The sequence below is a fragment of the Lampris incognitus genome, chromosome 5 (assembly GCF_029633865.1).
Source record: "Lampris incognitus isolate fLamInc1 chromosome 5, fLamInc1.hap2, whole genome shotgun sequence".
Taxonomy (NCBI): Eukaryota; Metazoa; Chordata; class Actinopteri; order Lampriformes; family Lampridae; genus Lampris; species Lampris incognitus.
Genome location: NC_079215.1, coordinates 16,817,724 through 16,843,462, shown reverse-complemented (window position 1 = coordinate 16,843,462; position 25,739 = coordinate 16,817,724). Strand labels below are relative to the sequence as shown.

At 41.5% G+C, this 25,739-nt stretch overlaps 1 protein-coding gene across 1 annotated transcript in view; it reads right to left on the bottom strand.

The window, feature by feature from the left end:
* Window positions 1-1,621: 1,621 nt before the first annotated feature.
* Window positions 1,622-25,739, bottom strand: part of meis1a (Meis homeobox 1 a) — a 75,618-nt gene continuing 51,500 nt past the window's right edge. The window contains exons 10-13 of the mRNA XM_056279657.1: window positions 22,213-22,271; window positions 18,331-18,420; window positions 15,259-15,363; window positions 1,622-2,487 (exon numbers count right to left, since the gene is read on the bottom strand). Of these exons, the coding sequence (XP_056135632.1) occupies window positions 15,311-15,363; window positions 18,331-18,420; window positions 22,213-22,271 (202 nt within the window). The 3' untranslated portion in view covers window positions 1,622-2,487; window positions 15,259-15,310. The remainder of the gene's footprint in view (window positions 2,488-15,258; window positions 15,364-18,330; window positions 18,421-22,212; window positions 22,272-25,739) is intronic.

The following is a 25,739-nucleotide window of genomic DNA, read 5'->3' as shown; positions in this document are numbered from 1 at the left end:
CCATTGCACCAAATTACTAATTGATTTTAAGAGGAAGATGACTAATCTCTTTTGTGGCTGCTGGCTTTGAAATGAGGTGTATCTAGGAAACTCCCAGCGGATTGGGAGAGCGGAGCCATTGAGGAGGCCAACTGGAGCGTGAGGGGGAACTAATCTCTCCATTTAGGTTTTTTTTTTTTTTTTGGGGGGGGGGGGGAGATTTCCCCAAATCACTTTTTTTTTTCTTCCTCCTCCCAGATTCCAGACTTCAGGCAAAGCTGCATTTGTGTCTGTTACTCTGGTCTCTGACGCCAGCTCTCTGTACACCATCCACCCACTGAGTCCCGTCTTATCACCTCGAACTGACTCCTTGCTTTTCTTGGACGATAATGAGAGTCTGAATTATGTTGTTTTATTTTTTTCTTCTTCAAATACACACACACAACTAAAACTGTCCTCAAACAGATTTGGAGGAAAGAAGGGGATTCGTATTAAATTAGCTTCTACTGAACGGACTTGCTGTGTGTACACAGAAGGGGTTTTGAGAGGGAGCGTCTCAGACACAGCAGATGTGAGGAGGTGGTCTCAGAAGGTCAACATATCCTCACCGCTACGCTCAGCATTAGCGCACACACATCAAGCTCGAGTGGATTTCAAAATGCTTCACGATGAGTTCTTATCAGTAATGACGCAGGATTTCAGATTCATTCTACATTTAAGCTGTCGAGACTTTTTTTTAAAACAAAAAAACCTAATAGAGCACATCGTTATCTATATTTATTACACATACGCATATCTATGATCAAAAATACCTTGATTAAAAACACCTCGCCTTACTCGTGTTTCCAACTGTACATTTTACGCCTCCTTATCATTTATTTGGACCCGCCGTGTCCCAACAAGTCCAAATTTAGGCCTCATTTAACGATATTCTGTTTGGTTTACAACCCCTTCTGAAGTGTCCGGCAGTGTAATTTGCCGAGGCAACGTGAAAAACCTTCTGGTCCCAAAACTCATTTGCACCTTCGGATAACAGCTGACCGACCAAGACATCACAGCTCCTCAGTCACAGCCTTGGAATTCAACTTATCTGGGGACATGTGGTCAAAGAAGTCGCATTGTTTGTCATTTCAGTTATCTGAAGGCCGTTGAAGTTTGAACATATTTCACTGTGTGTGGTTTTGTGTTACCGTTTTAGAAATCGGCATAGCAATTTGGAAATAAATCTTTTTTGGCAAGCAAAAAAAAAAAATATATATATATATAATAGCTGGTCTGTCAAACACAGTTTCTCTACCTAAAGAACATTAGCATAACATTATATAACTGCTGGTAGATATAAACACTGAGTAGTTTGAATTCCAGTCCAACTGTGAGACCTTTATCCACCCAGTGCTCAAATGAATGAGGCGATCTCTAGCTAACCCGCTAACAGGGGCTAGCTAATAGCGACTAGCATGTGAAACGCCAAGTTAATCCACTTTGTCTTGTTTTCCACCGCTGTCCTGGCCTGATAAATGTTCCTCTGATGTGCCTCTTTGTACATTCCCGCCTCTGGGTAGCTTTACAGCACGCTGTAAAATAATTACACAGACTCTAAGAAAAGGTCAACAGACTGAGGAGCCAAAAATATTCCCTTCCAGTGTTCAAACAAGGAGCACAGACAAAATAGTTTCACTTTTAATTCTTTCTTCTTTTTTTTAACATTTTGAACACAAAGAGATCCAATAAGGGTTAAGCGAAGATAAACGTCTTTGAAAAAGAGAAAAACACACACAGTGTGAAAAGTGTAACAAGACCAGTCCTTTTCTTTTTACAAAACAGTTATAGTATGCAAAAGGCAATACCAGAGCACTTGTAGTAAATAGTATCTCCTATGTCTTGTCCTTCCTGGTCACACAGTAAATAGTACTGCACGACCTTCCCTCAAGTTTCAAATCTCAGAGCTATTATCAATGTCACTCTCTTATAACAACAGTCCCTCGTTTCAAAACACAGACGCCAGCTTCTTGTCACCGCAGGTACACCGCCTTTTGAATTTCACCTCCTATGTTGTCCTCTGCATAACCATTCAAACTGAATGCAGCTCAAGAGAGAAGACGGAGAGGACACAAGCTATTAAACTTTAATAAAACCTTTAAACTGTCCACTGCAGGCTCAGGTAATTGTAGTCCATAAAAAAGGACAAAAAAGGGAAGTCTGTAGTAAATCCATCCTCACAAATCCGTTGTGTGGTGTGCAGAGGCCTGCAACATCGTCCTCTGTGGAAGTCTGTCTTACTGACAATCATTGAAGGTAAAAGAGAGTGAAGGAGCTGGTTCGGGTACCAATGTCTCCACTGACAGGGCCCAGTCCATACAGGACACATGGTGTTGAATGAAAAAGCACCACCAGCCGGTCAGGTGTATGCTCGCCAGATGGTCTGGGAGCTCAGAGAATTTGAGCCCGAAAGCGTAGGTTTGGGGTCTTTCTCCAAGCTGGACCCGGATCTCAAGGCTGTACACGGTCCTGCAGAGTAAGCATAAATCAAGGTTTTGATTAAACAGGAAGTAACTTGGTGAACTAAGACTTGAATAACATGACGTGTAGGTCAGTGGATCTGAAGGGTGTGCTATTAATGTCCTAAACTGAACATGCAGGTCCTTGTCCGTTGTCAGATGAGTCAAAAGTGAGGGGAAAACAAGACTAGGTCAAAACCTAGTATATGGCTGGGGGGAATAGCATGAGCCTCCCATGTGCTACACCCCCCTGGTGAAACTCCTCACTGTCAGGTGAAAAGAAGCGGCTGGCGACTCCACATGTATCGGAGGAGATGTGGTAGTCTGCAGCCCTCCCCGGAATGGCAGAGTGGGTGGAGCAGCGACCAGGACGGCTCGGAAGACTGTGGTAATTGGCAGGATACAATTGGGGAGGAAAGGGGGGGGGCAGACTTAGTATATGGCTGAACCATGTATGGTCAAGGTTCGGAATTGTGGCCAGTTTGTTGCAGGGATAGTCAGTGGTAGTGTCTATAATGTGAATTCCTGGGTATTAAATTGTTCATCTGCAATTTTCTGCAGTGGTCCCTGTAATATTTGTTAAAATGTACTGAAGTAGCATATCACATGACATGGTTATGCCATGTTCGAGTAATAAGAAAAAAAAAGTTTATATATGCAGTTGTAAGAACAATACTTTCCACTCAAATCTTGGGATGTTTGATTTGAAAGAGAACTAAATTTAATTGTAAGTATAACTATTCTAATTATCTGTTAACCCCCCCGCTCTTCCATCTGTTTCTATCTGCGGATGTCTCTCGTTTTTCCAGGACTCACGCTGTGTTGACGGACGAATTCACAAAGAATGGACTGCGGCCTCTGATAGAATCATGAATTGCTCATCACTTGCAACCACTATCTGCCCCGTCTCAAGGTTCGATTCACAAAAGACATTGCGCTAATGACATTACCGCGCAAACACAACCATAAAGTTTTGCAGCTGAGTGCAATTTGCCCTTGTTTTGCGTCTGATTGCAATTACCCATGTGGCAAAGTATAAATGGTGGCTTTGCGCCAAGAACACAGTAGACAGGCTCAATGTCATCCTTGATGTCATCAAGTATAGCAAGAACTGTTTGACCTGGCAACCTGTATCTGCGAATGATTTCGGTCTCAGTTAAATCAAAAAGTGATAAGTCTCCTTTGAAATATCCACTCATGAGCACGCCTGGCATGTTGACGCCTTCACCTGGCTACAATCACTGCTGCCATGATCCCTTGGAAAGTCTGGGCGTCAGTTACCACCAACTCTCTGAAGACGCTAATGATTTTCACTCTCACTGCATGTGGCTATTAGCACTGGTGTTTGTGAATTGGACTTTTTTTTTTTTTGCAATCAGGCTTATTTGCATAGAAAAGGGCCAGTTTTGCACCAAAAGTATGCATCTTACCTAATTTAAATAAGTGTTAATGGCACCAAAGCACACAATTTGCTTGGCAGCGCAGTTAGGAGTGCATTTCACCCTTCATGGGGTTTTTGAGAATTACACGGTTTCATTTCATCTTATTTGCGCAGATTTAGTGGCTGCGAAAAACCACGCAATCCTTTTGTGAATTCGCCAGTGAGGGTTTTGTGAGAGTGATTGTTATTCGAGGTGCTTTAACTGTGCGCTCTCCCTCATGCCTCTCCGCACTCAGCCGACCAATCGTGTAACTGCAGTGACGTTGTTGGTCACCTGACCCAGTGGCCCAATGGTGTCAAACAGGATCACTCAGTCAGTCACTCCAAACATGCTCACTCAGTCACGCTAACCACTCAGACGGTCATGCTAACATGGCCACTCAGTCAGTTAGGAACATGTGGGTCTGTAGGGCTGACCTGCCGGCTGGTCCAACCAACTAACATCTACTGAAACAGATAAAGTGTGATGTACATATGTATGTATATGCAGTCTTGGGAGGGTTACTTTTAAAATGTATTCTGCTACAGATTACAGAATACATGTCATGAAATGTAATTTGTAACATATTCCGTTAGATTACTCAATGTGAGTAATGTATTCTAAATACTTTGGATTACTTTAATATTTTCTTACATTTTGTGTAACAGTATATGTAGCATTCACACAATACTACTTACTTGAGTAGACTATTCTGTTTCTTCTATTGTATCAACTGGCTGAATGCACCTTAAATATATATATTAACAAAGGCTAGAAGAGTATGTAAACACAAAAGATTTATGATTTTTTTTATCTGGTAAAAAAGGAAAAAGAAAGAAGAGAACTTTCCATGTCCTTTTCTTTATTTCCATAGCTGTTAGAATGAAAAACCTTAGACAAAGATGAAAATATAGCGAGCTGTTTTACTGAATTTACTGTTGAACTAACATTTAGGTATCACTTTGACTGCATTTTGTGTCGCAATCCTCTTAAAATAAGAATGGCACCAAAGAAAAAAAATTAAGTAATCCATTAAATTCTGAATACCATAAATTTAAACTGTAACTGCATTTGAATACAGTTACATGTATTCCGTTACTCCCCAACACTGTGTATATGTGTGTATGTGGTATGATGGGCGGTTTTGGTTCAGGACACGATGTTGATTCAGGTTGAGGGACCGGGGATTGGGGTTGACCCCGCTTAGATAGGAGCTAGGGTGAACAGGTGTCTCACTTTACATTGTACTACGCAACATTTTTGACCCACATTCTATGTACTGAGATGATGCCCTGCATTTTGAAGCAAAATAACAAAATTACACATTTCTCCATTTAAACAAACAATCACCAGCACAGTTTGCTTGGCTGTGCACTTCAGCAGATAATCCAGTAGAATTGTGTTTTATGGAGAATGAAGACTGATCAGTGATGTCATGTGACATGGTAATATTGAACAACGTATCAATTAACCCTAATTTAACTCTGGATAATGTTTAGCTTCGTAATTTAATACCCATTGCTTTCTTTTGTGGCGGACTCGATCCATTTCCTGTGCAGGCACCATCACATTTGAACACTTGATGGGTGCCGATGGACCCACTGGCACCAATGAAAAACTGCATATAAAGAAGCAATTACAAAACGGGAATACACTGACTGGCTGTTGCTATGAAACTGTCAGTGGGAAAAGCTATCTAATATGGCATTTGCAATACAAGAAAAATAATGGATTTAATCTTTAAGTGAAAATAAAAATTGTCCTTTTTTTCTACCTGAGTCATTTCATAAAAACAGATGTCAATTTTTTTTTTTTAATTCTGGATCTTATATTTTTTGGAAACCAGACTTCACCTCTGGGATCCCATGGCCCCATCGTCTGTCCAAGGCCTGTGGGTGGTGGGGGGTTGTTTGGGCCGACTCGTCCTATTTTAAAGACACTGAGGGACCCAATCAACAGGCAGTATTTCCCAGAACGGAGATAAGCCCCTTCCCTCCCACTCCCTTTACAAGTCCCCTCGTCTCAGAAGATGGCAGCGCTGACCCAGCCCTGGAAAGAGGTTAGCAAACCACGGACCAATTATTGGTGGAGAGGCTCCTTTCAACAAAGATCCCCTGTGGTGTTAGGGCAACACACAGGGGTCACCGAGGAAGTTCACCGCCAAGCACACCCCGGGGGCTTCTGGGTAAAAAGGAAAATGAAGCAAATGGAGGAAAAGAGGGGAGAGGAAAAAGGCTGGACAAAAGAGGAAAAATAACCTGTAAAATTCTTTATTAATCAGCTGGAATCTGTTGTCTGGCGTGGGGGAAATAAATGGTTCTGACCATAATTCATTTTCCAGAAGACACAGGAAAGAAATGGGGGATGGAGTGTTTCTATGGGACAATCATTTCCTCACAATGAACGGGTCCAGTTTCTGTTCTGTGTGTGTGTGTGTGTTTAGGGAGAAGTTTACGCATCCACGGCTGGCTTGCCTATCACCACTGACAGGTGTTTTGTTTCCCACAAGCCATAAGCGCAATAATTACAGTGGGGGTGAGATGTCCTTAGGTGGGGTGGGGGTGCTTTGGTTCTCTGTGATGTTGCCCGAGTGATATAGGAAAAATCCTTGGCAGTACACTTTGTATGCCCCCCCACCCCAAACTCTTTTCGGCTATTAAAGTCTGCTTAATCTCTCTTACCACACTTTAATGAAAATCGCTTATGAATTAACTGGCCCTCGATCGTAATCAAATGAGCGAGAGAGAAATGCTCTATGTCCCTCCCTAATGACTGCTTCATCCAGCAGGACATTAAAGACTATGGAGCACATCTCTCTCAGTATTAATTGACCTGTGGATTGGTGTAAATTAGGGCTTAATAAGCAAGGCTGTGCCTTAATGTGCCATGTGCTGGTGAGGGATGGCATCGCCTGCACCAGAGAGCTATATTTCCAGAAGGGAGCTGTTAGCGCTTTGCTAAACCTTTGTCTTTCACGATATGTCATTTTTAATTTTCTCTCATTATTTAAAGCAGCACCAGGTAAGTTTTTTTGCTTTAACATATCACTGAATTAATTTTGGTGGCACAGTATGATGACTATGGGAAAATGACACTATCGCCATTCAGAACCGTTCCCTAAAAGCGTTGTTTTTGCTATGCTTTTTGTCCGCCACCAGGCACCAAACCTGCAAAATATAGAGACTGCTTTATGGCACACGTTCATCTATCTTTTTTGTTTCTCTCTCTTATCCTCATTCAATGGCACACTTTGCGTGTGACCTGAGGGAATATACAGTCACAAGTCTCTATTTCTGTCCATGGGAGTTCACCAGTAAATCAATTGGTCATACCACTTGCGTGGGAATATTTAATTTGGACAAAGTCAATGAGCTCTCGCCTGGCCGACTGGCCAGCCAGCCAGCATTTGGGAAGTCTGCAACGTTACCTCCACAGTCACAAGATAGAGAGAGAAGACAGCTCCGGGGATGAATGAAAGTCACTGTGGTTTATTTGTATGGAACAACTTCTGTGTACATCAATAGGAGTATTATGGCTTCTATTCCCTGTGTCTGTAAGTTGGTTTGTATGAGAGCATCCAAAAAGTGTCAGATGTTACACAGGATCTCTATTAGGATCTACACAAGTCAAAGTACAAATCAGCAACTGATGAGCAGTTGAGATCAAATCAACAAGCTACCTGATTAAAAACTATCTACCTGAATGGACAGCTTGCTTTTGGCTAAAGAACTTGTGGGGATATTATTTTGCTTTGCTCATCCAGATGGGTGCATGTTTTCCTCTCTCTAAATCTCTGAAAGTCCCCAACGAATGAAGTTGAGCAATAAACATTTGAAAGCAATGTTGCTTAGTTATGATAAAATACAAACATAGTACATGCAATAAAAAGTCACATTTCATACATTTTATTTTGGTAGAAAACATTAATTTTCCTGATTCTGAGTGAAACAGCAAGTGATGTATCTATTTGATCACCAGATACGACTACCTAAATACATAAAGGCACAGTCCATAATGACAGGCGACGCCATGGCTATATGGAGTACTGCGACAACACCGTCACTCTGATAACCAAGATATAGGACATATCTTGCCATTGTGTCCGCTTTGTGAATTTGTTTGAGGAAATGGAGACAACTGAAAGCCTAAAAAGGAACTGCAAGTGATGTGGCATCGGCAAGTAGTAAAACAAACATTTACAAAGTCTGACCAAAACAACGGCAGAAGTGGGTTGGACAGCCACCGACCGCATCAAGTGCGAACCATGCCTTTAAACCGCTTCCTAACCTTAACCCTAAACTTGGTGGTTGCCATTACATATGCTTGCATATGCTTTGTACAGCATTTTAAGGTCACGTTATTTGTATGCCACTTGCTGAGAATATGAATTGGCTGTCCTCGCCAGTCACAGGGTTTCTGAGACGTAAAATCTTTTTTTTTTTAATTGGTGTTTTCAGGTTACAAAGAAAAAAGAGAAAAGGACAAGGGTTGGTATGGGCCATACATTAGTCCAGAACATGGTTTTTCAATTACACAGACGGAGGCTTTTTTAGGGCATTGTTCCTTATCCGATGAGAGGGTCTAAGGACAGGATGTTGTGTTGCTGTAAAGCCCCCTGAGGCAAAATTGTAATTTGTGATATTGGGCTATACAAATAAATTTGATTGACTTGACAGTAGGTTACGTTCCATAGAGTTCTTTTTTCTTCTTTCAGCTTTTTCCCTGTTTTTCAGGGGTCGCCACAGCAGATTTTACAGTTTCCATCAGGACCCTGTGAGGGCACAGCACCAATGCTGACCGTTGTTCGATCCGGTATGGGCTTGTCAATCTGCATATTGATTTGGCAAAATTTTACGTCGGATGCCCTTCCTGACACAACCACTAACCCTATGGACGGGGGCACAGGTAAAGCGCTGGATGCCATTCCAGTATTCATGGACTTGCGCCCATGCCTGTCGCCATATTACGTTCCATAGAGTATGTACTCAAAAATTCCCACTATTGTTTATATTGTTCAGATTGTAGTCTCAAGGAAAACGTCCCTTTCTCCATACAGTTTATTTCGTTGACAATTGCGATCCAGTCATCCTTTGATGGCCTGCAGCAACTTCCGTGTGATGGCTTCCTTACTCGAAACCAAAAGTACTTTATAGAGATATTCATCCTGGGTCATGAGTTTGTCTGGGATTTTGCCCAGGTATAATGTGACAAAAGAGCAATCAACTTTTATTTCAAAAATTTTCCTTATTTCTTTAACAATCTCTTGCCAATATAAATGAATTAGAGGGCAGTCCCAAAATATATGACAATGGTCTGCCACTGATTTACCACACTGCCTCCGACATTCATGTTTTCCCTGAAAACCCTGCTGTATCAATTTAAATCTTGGGGGTCAGAAAATATCGTATTGTGTTCTTTCAGCAGAATTCTGTCCAGAATCCTGAGTTGGTAGTCCTAGCCTGACCTTTCCAAATATCATTCCAATCTTCTTCAGATATCTCCAGGCCCGATTCCCTTTCCCATTTCTGTTTGACCTGGACAGTAGAATAATTTTTGGAGCTTTGTAATCTATTATATACTCATGATACAATATGTTTGTTGTCTTTAGTCTTATACGCATCAGTGAATATATCGATCAAATTAAGTTCACTATCCTCCGTTTGTTTGATTTCTTTACTAAAATAGTCTGACCTGGAGATATCTGAAGACATCTTTTTTCCAAGGTTGTATGCATTTGAAAGGTAGCTAAAAAAAAACTCCAGGCCATTACCACTAGCTATAGCACAGTAAGCTGTTTCACCATTATGTACCCACTGCTTAACTCGCGTGTCTAGAGCAGATGGTTTAAACTCTGAATCGTATCATCCATTTTGGTATTCTTGCATGCTTCTCAAGGTGAAACCTTTTTTGCAGGTCTTAAACCATACCCTTAATGCTACCTTGGTCCATTGGATTGGTTTATCCAGATAAGAATCCTGGTGGTAGTTATTACCTTAATATAGACTGTGCCAGTAATTCAAATTGCTTTAATTCCAAATCTTTCCATTTGGCTGAGTAGCCTGGATTGCACCAGCATACCAGTAGTCTTAGCTGAACAGAGGTGAAATAGTCCTCAATGCATGGAAAGGAGAGTCCGCCCTTATCTTTAGCTAATTGTAGGGTCCTGTATTTAATCTGGGACCTCTTACTGTTCCACACAAATCTTGAAATCATCATATCCCTTTCACTGAAATCTTTAGGGGGAACTGCAACAGGCAGTGACTGGAAGTACAGAAACTGGGGAAGTATATCCATTTTTATCGTTTCAATCCAGTTTGACATGTCTGGTGGCAATACAGACCATCTGCCCAAGTCTGCTTTAATTGTCTTAGTAACAGGAACATAGTTACTTTAATATATTTTGGAGATTTTTTTGGGGATCCAAACTTCCAGATATTTAATAGCAGGGGAGTGGAAGTCAAATTTGCTTCGCAAATCAGCATGTGGTATAAAGTTATAGGAATTTTTGGGACTTATGTGTGTTCAATTTATATCTTGAGTATGAGCCAAACAGTTTTGGGAGAGACATCAATCTGGGTACACTTCCCTCTGGGTTTCTCAGAGTGAGCAAAATGTCATCCACAAATAAGTTTATCAGTATCCCCAATTAAAATCCCATTAATCTCTGGATCCTCCCTTATTACCTGAGCTAAGGGTTTTATAAATAATGTGAAAAGGGTGGGGCAACCTTGGCGACACTAGCTTGATGGGTTGGGATAGGTGCCCATTAATTCTTATCCTAGCTGTGAGGGATGAATAGGTTGATCTAATGTATTGTACTGATCTCTCATTGAAGCCAAATCACTCTAGTACTTGTAAAGATAACCCCACCCAACCGAATCAAACACCTTCTCTGCATCTAGACTGATTAGCATTGCACTGATATTTTCCTTAGTCACATAGGCCTTGTTCAGACTGTCAGCTCAAATCCATTTTTTGGCATATCCAGATTGTATCGAGATTGATTTTAGAAAGTCTGGATAGCCAAAAACCAAATGAAATGCGATTTTTGCAAATTGGTTCTAAACCAAATTTGGAGGTGGTTTTAAATCCGATTCCAATCGGATTTCTACAGATGCGTCTCAGTCTAGATGCTCTGGCCGCCCAGAGCAGATTTCAAACTGTCTTTTGTGTCACGCACAACGTGACACACAATGATGATGTCAAATTGAGTGAAGCTCGTCATGACTCCAGCACAGAACATCGCAATGTATACCAGCCTCCTCCGTTGCCGAGTCTGTCTGGTGCGAAGGAGGAGATCTGCACCATGATTTGACAGTGCATTTGTTTGGAGGGCAAGATGGATCTCCATTTCTCATGCTTCTGTGTCGGTTAACCATGTCCCCAGCGTACGTAGTTACTCACGCCTACATTGTTACCACAGCAACCCATGCAGATAGGCTGGTGATGTCTGGATACACAAATGCGATCTGATCACTTGCAAATAACAGTGCAGACAGTCTGTCTTAGAGATCTGATTTGAGAAACCAACCTGATTTGCCTGCAGTCTGAACAAGGCCATGGTCCATCACATGCAGTGTTAGCCTATATTATCCTGCGCTTGTCTTTCTGGGACAAACCCCATTTGGTCTGGGTCTTATTAGTTCACAGACAATATGTTTTGGAGATAATTGATGCAAATATTTTGTAGTCTGTATTCAAAATAGATACTGGCCTATATGAACTAATTCTCCCTTATCCTTGTCCTCTTCAGGGATTTTTGATATTACTGCCTCACTCCATGATTGGGGCATCTGTCTCTCTTTAAGGGTGTAGTTAAAGCAACTGAGGAGCATTGGCATCAACTCAGACTTGAAGGTTTTATATCATTCACAGATGAAACCATCAGATCCAAGTGTTTTGTTTGCCTTCAGTCGGGAGACAGCATTGTCCAGTTCGGTGATGGTTATCTCTGCAGTCAGTGCACTATTCTGGCAGTCTCCTATTGAGGGAAGATCTAGAGATTTCAAGAATTGATCAATTACTGAGATATCAGATTTATCAGGTTGGGTGTATAAGTCCTTATAGTAGGCCTCAAAGGATTGCTGAATTTCTTCTAGTTTGTGACACATTTTATCATTTCTTGGATTTCTTATTTGCAAATAGTCCTCTGTTTTTTTTTTATACATAGTCTCCATGACAGAAGCTTCATGGTATTTTTGTTTGGTGGACCTCTTTTTTTTCTCATTTGCTTCATCCTAGATCTTATTTATTTCTTGTTGGATATATTTTAGTTGGGCCAATATTTGTGGATCTCTAAGTAGAGTGTTGAGTTTTTAGGTTCTTCATTTTTGACTGCAGTTCTAATAAGTGTCTTTGTCATTCCTTTTTTTTCTTCTATGAACAGTGAAAGCTATGTTTACTTCTTAGTGCTGCCTTCCAGTGATCCACAGGACATTTGGTGATACTGTTCCATTATCATTATTTTGCAAATACTCTTTCAGTTCTTTCTTGACATATTCTATCCTTCTTTTATTATCTAGGTGCAGTGCAAGATACACTCCTGAGTGGTCTGAGACATCTCTAACACCTATCTTGCATTTGCTTATTCTGTGATCAAGATTTAAAAAAAAGAAATAACCCAATCTAGAGTATTCTGTCTGAAGAGGATAGTAGTAAGTAAATTGCTTTTCTGTGGGGTGTAGGTCCCTCCATAGATCTGTCATGGCAGATTCCTTCAACATGATCAATGAATTTTGGTTTCATTTGAATATTCCAATCTCCCCCACAGATTAAAATTCCTGATGACTCTTTGGGTTAATAAATTGAATTGTTTGTTGCTGTTTGTTTTGTGCTGCGGTAGTACAGTATAGATAGGGTGTTATGTGCACCATGCTTGTTGATATATTCTGTTCTTATTTCATCTTTTATTTCTATTTGTTTGTTTTCTTGTTATCTTGTATCTTCTTAGTTTTTTCTTACTAGAGCTTGAGTGTCTGTAATAGAACCCAATTTCCCCTCAGGGATGAATAAAGTATTCTGATTCTGAATATTTTTTTGATAATCTATCATGACCTGGTGGCATAGTATATACGTTTAATAAAGTTACTTCTTTGTAGTCTATAGCGACCTTCCTGATCTTTAATTTGAGCAGTAGGTTGAAACTTTACCTTTTTAGGGAGTAGTATGGCCACTCCCCTCTTATGCCCTGATTTTTCGGAGGAATAAAATGCATTCATAAACCCCATCTTTTTTAATATTTTATGCTCTGAGTCAGAGAGGTGTGTCTCTTGCAAAAAAACAAACCATCACTTGTATGTTTTCCCTTTTCATTTTGGCAATAATTTTGTTTCGTTTCACTGTAACCCATGCAAATTGATTGTTATTACCCAATATCCCTGACAGGTTCTTTCTGTCTCTGATGGCCCATTGCAGCCTGAAACATATTACCCTTCAACTTGGATATAAACAGCTACAAAAATATGAACCAAACAGAACACAATGATTGTAAAATAAACTGACTTCTACAACTGGAGAACCATTGTGCTCCTTAAATCTGAGGGGAAGACCTTGTTTAAGGTAACGGCCTCTCTTTGGAGCAAGTAGTAAGATTGCTCCTAAAACTGCAGCAAATAGCATTGTACTCTACTATGACAGTTTTTCCTACAGTTCTACTCTCCTAGTTCCATCATGCCATCTTATCTTGATGCAAAACGTAGTCAATATATCCATTCAAAAAGAGAGGAAGAGGATAAAAGCTACATTCGAACATTTCCAGATTATCGGACCACCACTTGTAGCTGAATGGAGTCAGCCCTGCTCTGTCATTGTTGTTGAGATCAGGTCTTCTAGAGGCTGTAGTGGAAAGCACGCAGCTTCTGTCGTATCTGCTCTGGATGGGATGCTTGCTGATGATATTTTTCCCCTATTTTCTCCCACATGTTCTTATCAGTGGCCAGACAGAATTGAATGTCCACACAATTGCAGACTGTGACTGTGTAGACAGACATTAAAGCAGCTGTTAGGTGTGTTGCGCCCCCCCCCAATTAAAAAAAAATTGTTAGCACCAGCCGCCACTGGTTCTTATGTGGTTTGGAGTTGGGCTGGGTTCTTTATCCTGGACGATGGGAAACCCTTTCATCTGCAGCCTCTCGCATCATTGTAGATCCTAGGTTCGCTATCCAGAAACACTTGAAGCTTGGCAGGTGGCAGAGTCTGAAACCACACACCTCTCTCTCCTTGAGTATTCTTCTTATCCTGGCATACTCTTCTTTTCCTCACTATTTCTGTAGTAGACTCTTTTGTCTTTGTAAAAAAAAAAACCTCCTCCTTTTTCCATGCGGTGGACAGAACCTGCTCTTTAGTTTAGTACTCCAGAAAGTTTATCACTATGGATCTCGGTGGAGCATCCCGGGGTGGACATGGGCCAAGAGCTCTGTGGCAGCGCTGTATTTTCAGTTTGGTCTCGTCCAGTGTAGTCAGCTCTGACTTCAGAAATTTGGCTACAAATTCCATCATGTTATTATCTTCCTCACCTTCAGGGATTTTGTAAATACAGATGTTATTTCACCAAGGTCATGATTCCAAGTCTGTCACTTTTGTTTGCATGGATTCCTATGCCTGTTTCGTTTGTCAGAGCGCCTCTTCAAGTTTGAGGTTGCACTCCTCTATTTCGGCAATACGCTGAACCGCTTCCTAGACTCGTGTTGTTGTGGTTTTTAAGTCTTCCCTGATATCTCCCAGGGCCTGGTTAAGCTCGTCTCTGAATTCAGGCAACTCCTTCTTCGTGTCCTCTCTCAGCGTATAATAAAAACAACTCATCTCACTCTTTACATCAGAATGGATTGCCTTAATCTCAGTGTGTATACTGGCCACTAAGCTAGGTTCGGTGTGCTCAAGTCTATCCGGGCTAGGCAAGTTGGCATTAGTCTGGTTGTCACACCCCATGGCTGATTCCTCTTTCTTTTCTTGATCTTGTGGTCATTCCACCTTTGGCTCTTCTGAGCTTGTCCCCTTTCATATTTCAACAGCAGTCCTATCATGTTAAAGTAGTTGAATCTGGGGAAACGATCCAAGTGGGTCGGAGAGTGTTCTGTGGGCCTGCTATTCTTTACAGTGTGCCAACCAGAAGTCCCCCAATGTCATTGAGCACAAACAAAAAAAAGAAGGTGTTTTGTGAAAGAAAATGTGGTGGGACAAGAGGACGTTTCCTGTTTATCTCTACTGTGGGTTAAAATTGCTAATGAATAAACAAACATGGTTCCCTGCAACCATGAATTTGGTTTAGCGGGTATAGATAATGGATGATAAAGTTTTGGAATGGATGCTTTTTGATCAATAGTGTGTGTTGTGTGTAGTCCAGAAGCGTTGTGGGTACTTACAGTGGCTCCCGTCGGGCACTGAGCTGGGTCCGCTGACTGGGGCGGGGGGGGGTTACATGTAGTGCCACTGCCCCTCCACACCCATCCCCACCCCACCCATAGGACCTGGAGGTGACACACGCAAACAGAAACCATGTCAGTGGTTTATTCCTACATTTGAACATATCTATTATGAGAAAAATATCTGAACATACAAGGATCTTTTTTTGAATCAATGTGCTCTTCCTACACTTTACCAACCGCCTTTTCAACAGTAACAGGCTTTGTTTTAATTTATCCTTAACAAGTAATGATTTTATTTCTATCCTTTTACATATTCAATCCATTCTTTAACAAGTAGACTTTTTTTTTTAAATCCCCTAAAAAGTAACATGTTTTATTTCAAATTTGCACCATTTAGGTCAAACAGGTGTCACTATTATTCAAAGGTGGATTAATATTTTTAGAAGCATATTATGTTCAGTTCAGTAGGAGTTATCAGCACAGTTTAAGTCAATACATTAGCCCAGAGACCAGTTGCACCGCCCATCCATTATCCGAACCACCCATCCTGCTCTCAGGGTCGCGGGGATGCTGGAGCCTATCATAGCAATCATTGGGTGGCAGACGGGAGACACCTTTGGACAGACCACCAGACCATCACACAGAGCTGACATATACACACACGTTCATACCTAGGGACAATTTAGTACGGCCGATTCACCTGACCTACATGTCTTTGGGCTGTGGGAGGAAACCCACACAGACATGGGGAGAACTTGCAAACTCCACACAGAGGACAATCCGGTACGACCCCCCCAAGGCTCGAACCCAGGACCTTCTTGCTGTGAGGCAATCACGCTAACCACTGTGCCGCCCCACCAGTTGCACAAGTTATGTAAAAGTCCTTACTAAGTCTAGTTTTCACATAAGTATTTACATCAGAATATTTAAGTCAGATTTTACCCACCACTAAATAAAAGTAAGTTGCACCATTCCTATTAGTTATTTAGTAAAAACCGAGTTGTTAAATTCTTACACACACAACCAACTAGGTGTAGTTTTTGAGTTAGCTAATGAAGAACTGTAACATTTTGTCAAATTAACTGCAATAAAACCAAGAGACCAAACTTAAACGACAACAAACAACAATGGCCGACTTCCATTTTGGAACTATTATTAGAAAATGGGGAAACAAAATAGTCATCAGCGTGTTTTACATGATAGGCTGTATCTTCTTGATATATATATATATATATAAATATATATAAATATATATATATATTTATATATACACTACCGTTCAAAAGTTTGGGATCACCCAAACAATTTCGTGTTTTCCATGAAAAGTCACACTTATTCACCACCATATGTTGTGAAATGAATAGAAAATAGAGTCAAGACATTGACAAGCTTAGAAATAATGATTTGTATTTGAAATAAGATTTTTTTTACATCAAACTTTGCTTTCGTTAAAGAATCCTCCATTTGCAGCAATTACAGCATTGCAGACCTTTGGCATTCTAGCTGTTAATTTGTTGAGGTAATCTGGAGAAATTGCACCCCACGCTTCCAGAAGCAGCTCCCACAAGTTGGATTGGTTGGATGGGCACTTCTTTGAGCAGATTGATTTTCTGGAGCATCACATTTGTGGGGTCAATTAAACGCTCAAAATGGCCAGAAAAAGAGAACTTTCATCTGAAACTCGACAGTCTATTCTTGTTCTTAGAAATGAAGGCTATTCCATGCGAGAAATTGCTAAGAAATTGAAGATTTCCTACACCGGTGTGTACTACTCCCTTCAGAGGACAGCACAAACAGGCTCTAACAGGTACTATTTAATGAAGATGCCAGTTGGGGACCTGTGAGGCGTCTGTTTCTCAAACTAGAGACTCTAATGTACTTATCTTCTTGCTCAGTTGTGCAACGCGGCCTCCCACTTCTTTTTCTACTCTGGTTAGAGCCTGTTTGTGCTGTCCTCTGAAGGGAGTAGTACACACCGGTGTAGGAAATCTTCAATTTCTTAGCAATTTCTCGCATGGAATAGCCTTCATTTCTAATAACAAGAATAGACTGTCGAGTTTCAGATGAAAGTTCTCTTTTTCTGGCCATTTTGAGCGTTTAATTGACCCCACAAATGTGATGCTCCAGAAACTCAATCTGCTCAAAGAAGTGCCCATCCAACCAATCCAACTTGTGGGAGCTGCTTCTGGAAGCGTGGGGTGCAATTTCTCCAGATTACCTCAACAAATTAACAGCTAGAATGCCAAAGGTCTGCAATGCTGTAATTGCTGCAAATGGAGGATTCTTTGACGAAAGCAAAGTTTGATGTAAAAAAAATCTTATTTCAAATACAAATCATTATTTCTAACCTTGTCAATGTCTTGACTCTATTTTCTATTCATTTCACAACATATGGTGGTGAATAAGTGTGACTTTTCATGGAAAACACAAAATTGTTTGGGTGATCCCAAACTTTTGAACGGTAGTGTATATATTTATATATATATATATATATAAATATATATATATATATATATATATATATATTTATATATATATATATATATATAATGTTGGGACATCTTTGTCTGGAGTCAGCCCGTGAGGCAGGTGTTCAGTTTCATATTTACGTGTGTGAACGTTTTTTGATTGGCTGGCTGCTGTGATGTTTGTACGGCACAACTCAAATGAGTAAATTACTAGAATAAAAACGTATTGATTAAAACTAACAACTTAGGAAGGACTTTACACATAAACTTAGTCACCTTCTCTGGACTTGTGTGTGAGCTGATCTGTGTGTGTGAATGAGTTGAAAATATGCATTTTCTATATATTTACATTATCTGTAATCTGTTTTATTGTTAATTTAACATTTGGACTCTTTGAAGGAGAGCTCAATAGGGCTAAAAGAAATCCAAATTTTAAAAAAAATCAAATTAAATCTAATAACTGCAGGAGAATATTACATATCAGCTAAAGCAGTGTCTGGACGGATGGCCAAGTCGAAAGAACTGACCACATTTGGACAGGACAGCACTATGGATCCAATCTAGGGTGTGTGTGTGTGTGTGTGTCTGTTAGCCTTCCTACCAGGTGGTCGGATTCCCATGTGTGTCTGGCCGTCCATGATGAAGCCTCCCATTGGCTGACCATCTGGCGTGTACGGCCCGCCCTGACTCACTGAGGACATGCACAGAAGGAAACGTTTACAAAAAACTGTTCCCCATCATCAATTTTAATTAACTTTGTCACTCTGCCCAGTGTCCTGATGATATGATTCCCTTCATAGATTATGACTGCTTCTTCATTAATATATTGTTCGTAATAAGTACACTTAGTACCTATCACAAAACTCTACATATTGCTCCATCATCCCTCTGTCTATCTCACACTGACCAGTGAGTTCAACTGTGGAACAAGCTTTGGTTCCCAGATGGCTGACATTACAGAAAGCAAAAGTTAGGTGGTGAAGAGTCAGAGGCAAAACATCCAGAAAATAGATGAACAAAAATTCCTGACTTTAGAATGATCTTGTATAACAGATAAGTGCAAGAAAAGAAAAAAAGTTAATCAGAAATGGTACATTTTTGATTATTATTTAGTAGCTCAAGACAAGAGGACAATGAGAGATGCAAGTGTGTGAGAAGAGGAAGTGAACTATCCAATTATGACTCCTCAGTGCTCGTCAGAAGTGTACCGAAAAAGACCAAAAGTCATTTCATAGACAAAGAATTTTATGTACAATTATGATGAGTAAATTTGTTTATTTGAGAATTTTTGGGATTTGGTGTTTTGGATGAGAACATCGAGGGAATTTATCTCAATTTGAAGAATTGTCACATTTCCCTCCAGTCATTTTCATCATCCTCATATCTTATTGCTCTATTTCCAACCTGACTGGACCGTGTTTTATGACTAAATAAACGATGAGCATTTATTACTTAGAATCAAGGCAAGATGGATTTTTAACTTGGAGACTATCTCTCCTGAGGGACTTGATGAGGACATGGAATTTGGGTCATGATTTCTTTGATTTATCAACCCTTGTTTTCAGTTTGTTTCTACTCTTGCGTCTGTATGTAAATGCATCTAGCATGCATTATGGCCGACATCCCAGTGGGGATGTTTGGATATTTCTCAGCAAAATGTGATTGTTGTCGTCAATTCTTTTTTTCGATCTCTAGGGACCAACTCAACAACGATAGTTTGATGCTGCCTGAAGAAAAGCAGTAGGTTGGAAATGGGTTGCCGCCTTGCTGCACGTCCATATTAGCCTTTTGTGCTCTTGTTCTGCTCTGTAGAGTGTATGTATGTACTTTTTTTAAAATTATTTTTATATACAATATTAATCCAGTGGGGGAATTCAGCTCTGCATTTAACCCATCCTAGCTGTGTAGCTAGGAGCAGTGGGCAGCCGCCATGCAGTGCCCGGGGACCAGCTCCAGTTCATCTTGCCATGCCTCGGTCAGGGGCACAGACAGGAGTATTAACCCTAACATGCTTGATGGTGGGGGAAACCGGAGCACCCGGAGAAAACCCACCGCAGACACGGGGAGAACATGCAACTCCACACAGAGGATGACCTGGGATGTTGGACAACCCCGGGGTTCGAACCCAGGACCTTCTTGTTGTGAGGTGACAGCGCTAACCACCTGGCCACCGTGCCGCCCAAAAAAAAATACATAAAAGCAAATGAATTATCACCATTTGGATTAAGTGGCTGAAACCTTTTTCATTATTACTATATTTGAAGGCCTCTTTGGAACCCCTATTTTCCATAGTTTGAGAAGTGGATGACTAAATAAATGTATCTACACTGGTCTGAAAGATTTTGCTTCTCTGAATTGTTGTAGTTGTTGGTAATCAGTCTCATTTGTTAGCCATCAATCCCTCAACCATCCAAATTGTCAGAGGTTGAGGCGAGATGAAGACTATGCTCTTCCTCAGCAGGTGAAAGCTCCTTTCAACTCGACCAAGTCCCCCTCAAGTGCAGCCCTTGACCTATGACCTCCATCACAGACTGTAGATTTTCCAGCAGCTCCACAATAAGGCATGCTCCCTGTGGCCAGCTTAGTCTGTAGCAGATATACGGTGGGATGCAGCGATGGTAAGAAGAGGAAAAATAAAGGCTGATGTAGATGGCGAGAGGGAGTTCAGACTCTGCAGATGAACTGTTTTTTATTGATAGAAATAAAACTTAATAACCGCTGCCTAAATCAAATTTTGGGCTGATATATAAAATACTTTGCATCCATGATGACTAGCTGTGATAGCTAACATTAGAAAAGAAAGTTGGGATTTCGGACTAACTCTACTTCAAATGTTGAACATCAAATTATCCGCCATACAGATGCAGTTTGTATTTTACATCACAGTTTTTAATAAACATATTTGTCTAATTTGTTTTGTCTGCCGCTTGCTAGTCTCTGGTCTACAAGTGGCAAGTTACTTATAATGTGTAATTAGCCAATGCTAGCATGCTCATTAAAAGTGCAACTAACTCCAACGTGGTGCGACACCTAACCATCATTTGACTTCAAAAGTGAGTGTAAACTAAATTTCCAAAAAGAAAATATGTGATACTATGCAGTGTTTCCACAGCATATATAGGATGCTTGTTTCTGGTCAATTTATACATCACTGGTCTGCTGTGAAAAAATACACACAGCCAAACTTCTCAAGAGCGTCGCTGCTTGTGCCGAGATCTTGGTGCATAAAACCAAAATATTGATCGGAAACACGGATTAAGTCTAAATTTATTGAGCATTAAAAACACTGGAATGGGCCCTTTAAAAGATACTGCTCACATTGGCTGTTGTTGCAATGAACTTATAAGCGTCACACTAACAGGAAAACCCACTTATTGTTCATTGTGATTGATCACAACACAAAGAGAAATGGCTGATTTCATGCACACCCCTCTAAAGAGTTGAACCTTTCCCCAGTTTAGTTAGAAAAAAGTCTAAACGGTGTAAAGACGACCCAACTCTGGAGACCTGGGAGCTGAGGTTTTCTTTCACATCAACGGTTTTAGTTCTTTATTCTTAATAAATGTCAGTTAACTGTGAATCCCTGCTTTTGTCCAGAAGTCAGTGCGGGGGTCACTAGTGAGAAAAACAAGTGGCCAAAAGGCTAGCAGCATTTTAGCCCCGACTTGGCCAGCTCTTATTTGTTTTAATCCCGGGTTAAAATGTTCAAGAGAGTGGCCAGTCGAAGCGATTAGCATCTTTGTCTGGGCTAATCCTCTGGCGTTTAGAGACCATTCACTGGGGGAATTAAGCCCCTCTGTTCACTTTAACACCATGAGGACCAGAGAGCCAAGTCAGAGCTCACCACGGGCAAGTTTGTATAGGGAGGGGCTGGGTTGAGTGGTTTGTATTGATGGAAGTTAGCCTGTTTTTAATTTTACTGATTCAGGAAAATGATGGGTATTGCACCTGCGAAATTTTTTTTCATGATATACGCTGGTAGCAACACACACTGAGTAAATACGTGCACTTGCCCCCATGATTGAAGAGCAAGACGGGTGCTCTGCCATGCTAGAGAGTATGCTGAAATTCACAGACCATTTTTCTCAGTGTAAAAGTTTTAAAGCAAGGAAAACATGGAGTCGAACTGAAACAAAGCTGAAAGAGTTGAAACTCAACACACAAAGTACCTCATATCCTGTCCTCATGTCCTCCCCTCCCTTCCATCCCATCTTCATCTCCTTCAACACATCATTTACTCTAATTTACTACCAAATACTATGGCTCTTGAAAAGAAAGCAAAACCGCTCTACCTCTCTGCTACTCATTCACATGACGCGTCTCTGAATGCAGGAGCCTTCTCAGGGCATAACAGCACTGACCTTTGACCTCTTTACATTTGACTGCTTGTAATACTGGTGAAGTCAAGCTCATCTCACTGTTGCATTCGTGTGAATGTGTCGGAGCTGAAGGGCTTAAAACATAAAGACAAAGGAAGACCTGCCTGCTCTGTTGGACTGGTCGATCATTGGCTGAACTATCCGTCGTCTTGCGTTGATGAACCTGAAAACAGGAGGAGGGGAGGAGACAGGAAAGGGGAGAAAATGGGAGGAGAGGGGAAGAAGGAGAGCACAGCAACACGTTATAACAGAGACACGGTGAGCAGCAAATGATTTTAAAAGTTCTGCATTTAGTGTCAACAACATGGAGCTAAGAAAAAAAACCAAAAACAAAACAAAATAAACCCAAAAATGATAGCCAGGCTGTCAGCTGTGGCTGCTTGACACTGTCCAGACAAGGTCTACGGGTTCACTGTTAAAGCGACAGAGAAACCTCTCAGCTTCCTCTCTGCTCACAGAATCGAAGCTCCTTTACATGATTCTCATCCCGTCCAAAAGCTCGGTTGGTTCGGGATGATCTGATGCCATTTGTACACCCGGAAGCTCACCTTGCACATTTACCAGGATAACAGAAAATACACCAGCCTGCCCCCACCCCACTGAAAATCAATCTTGTGTTTTCTCACTTTTTCAATCACAGGAAAAGTGAGAAAGAAAGAGGTGGGATTCAAACCACTGCTTGTCTCAACATGTGAGCCCAAAGGCAGCTCCTGGCTACACAAATTTCAATTTTCTGTTCACTTTATGAAACTCAGTCCAGTTTTCACAGCAGCAAGTTTGTATTAACGTCATCAGGGGTCTAACTTTGCTTTACAGAAACACGTTCATACCTCATTTTATATTCACAATGAAAATATTTTGAAGCACCTCGGCTAACAGTTTACAGCACCCTGTGTATTACTAACTTGTGCCATTTCTGTGTTATTATAGCCCTCTGCACAAAGTTTTACCAGAGTTGCACCAGATTTCCAATACTTCGAACACAGGTTTTAGGGCATTTCGTTTTTTCTTTTGTTTTTTGTTTTTTACAACCTGGGTCTTGTTTTTGTGGCTTTTGCCATCGTGCAGATTGGTTATGATATAATTTCCCTCACTTTGCTCTCTTTTATCATTTTACTCGTCTTCATTTTGGACATTTTTGATACAGGAAAACTGCTGGACACAGCTTTATAATGGCGTCTTATAAAGGGGCTGAACCGAAATGTCAGGCACGTTTCAAAGAGTCAAATTTAACCCAAATATGTAAACCACATATTCAGAACTAAATTATTACTTGAAATGTCCAGTGTTATCAACGGTCCATGGGATTGCTGAGCTACTTCCTGGTTCAACTTGCAGGAAGGACCAGCCTATACTTACTGCGGGAGTAGTATCCACTGATAAGGTACCTGGCCAGCTCAACTGAGAAGTCATAGATCATGGGAAAACGTGTACACAGTCAATATGAGACACTAGGGTTTTGTTGTTGTTGTTGAAAGGACAGGTTTAAGACTCGTGTTGAGTTGCCCTGTAGGAAGTCGTTGTAAAGCTGTGTCTAGCGGTTGTCCCGCATCCAAAATCTCCACAGTGAAGCTGGTGAGTAAAATGATATGACTAATACACACGATGGCAAAAACTGCAAAAATAAGATGCAGATTGTAAAAAAACTGGAATTCTCCTTTAATACGCTGGGATGAAAACATTATAAAGTGTGTAACCACACCTTAAATGCACAGAGCACTCTGCTCTGACGGCTAATGGAGTGGGGCTTCAGGGCAAAGCCGAGGTCTATCCGTACACGTCCCCTCTAAGTATACACTTGAAAGCCATCATCGTGGTATGTGTGACCTCTGACCTGGCACCCCTTTGACCTCCCCACCTGCCCCAACCTCCCCCTTCTCCAAGCCCCATGCCTTCTGCAGCGAAAGATTCTGCTCTCGCTCAGCGTGAACCCTCCCATCGTTGACCCCTTCTAACCTGCCCCTCGATCCCCCTCCCCACAACACCACCACCAGCCCCCAGTAAAAGCCCAGTGGTTCCCACTTGATTTATGTCCCCTGCTTTCTCACCCCCCAACAGGATGGTTCCACTTCAACTTAAAGAGAAGGTGGCGGTGAGGACAGGGGGGGTTTGGAGGGACCTGATTCCCTTTTCAGAAAACAAAAAGACTGAGCTCTCTTTTCATCAGGCGTAGAAAGAGGAGGAGGAGGGAGGTGGTTCAAATGCAGGGGGTGATGTAGAAGAAGATGTTTTAGAGGAACGAGAAGGGGAAGAACCGCTCGCGCTTTGGACAGAAAACAGAGAACTATGGAAAGAACCAAAGTGATCAGATCAGATCCAGGTGTCAGGGCAATCCCAAATATATCCATAGCTATTGTTTATTAGTTAGCTTAATTGTTTTTTTTTTCACTTGAATCAAGTGAGAAGGCCCCCGGGAACCTCTGTGAACAAAATCCCTGGTGACACTGTGACAAATGGAGGACGCCAGCAGGGGGAAAACTAAGAGGAAAGTAAAGGATAGAGTGTGAATGAGGTAGAGAGCAAGAGAGAGAAAGAAAGAAAGAAAGAAAGGGAGCCAGAACCAACAAAAGGAATAGCCACGGAGAGACAGCGAATGAGAGAGCTAGAGAGAAAGGAGAGGGAGACAGAATGTGAGAGGATGAGAGAGAGAGAGAAGGAGAGGGGTGGTGGTGGTGGGGGGGTCCTGTTGTCAGGGCCAGGCGCCACGCACCCCCGGCTCCGCCTGTTAAGCAGCCAATGAAAGGAGGAACAGAGCCCCATGCAGTGCGCTGAAGCTGCACGCCTCCATTAGGGAGTTAAAAAGTTCACCCCTGGGCGACCCCTTCGCACCATGGGACTGCCTTTACCCCCCCCCCCCCCCACACACACACACACCTCTGCACCCATCGCACAAACAGCACAACCATCCAACCAATGCAATGAAGCATCATTCTTATACTAGTAGACAAACCAGAAACGCACCAGCAGCAACACTGGTTTTCATGGATCAAACTTTTTTTTTGTTTTTATCTCTAAGTCTGTGCAGAACACACTTACATATTTGTCGGTCTTACTGTATATTATATACGGCTGTAAAAACAGCCCCTTATTGCGCTACTGACATTACCTTCACTGGATTTTTTGGAAAAAAAAATTACATTTGATGCGTCCAGTTGACTGTCCTACAGCCAGCGAGTGTTTGTCATCTTGTTTGAGGGCACATCACAAAACACAACGCGTGCTCATCTCGTAGCACCAATTATCAGTGCTGCCTCCGCGACAGATCCCTGCACGCCTGATTCGATCTCACATGCATGTGACATGAAGTCAATGGGGCACCAAAGTGTAGTGTGGCTGCCCCTTAAGTTTAAGGTTAATATTTAGTAGCGCTCCAGTTTGGAGTGTAGTAATGGTTAGGGGGTAGGTAGCGGCGAAATTTAGGTAGGGGTTAACCCAGCGTGTGTCATGCAAATGCTAAGGGGTACCTTGCATGTCATACATCAACACAACACCGTGAGATGAGAAAGGGCCCGAGTGGGTAATGGGGTGGGGGGGGGCGTACTCATGAGCCTTTCTTTACAGGATAGCCAGTCCAAATCAGAAACAGCGAGTCCCACCCCACCCTCCTTGTGACAAAGTGTTTCCTTTTGGA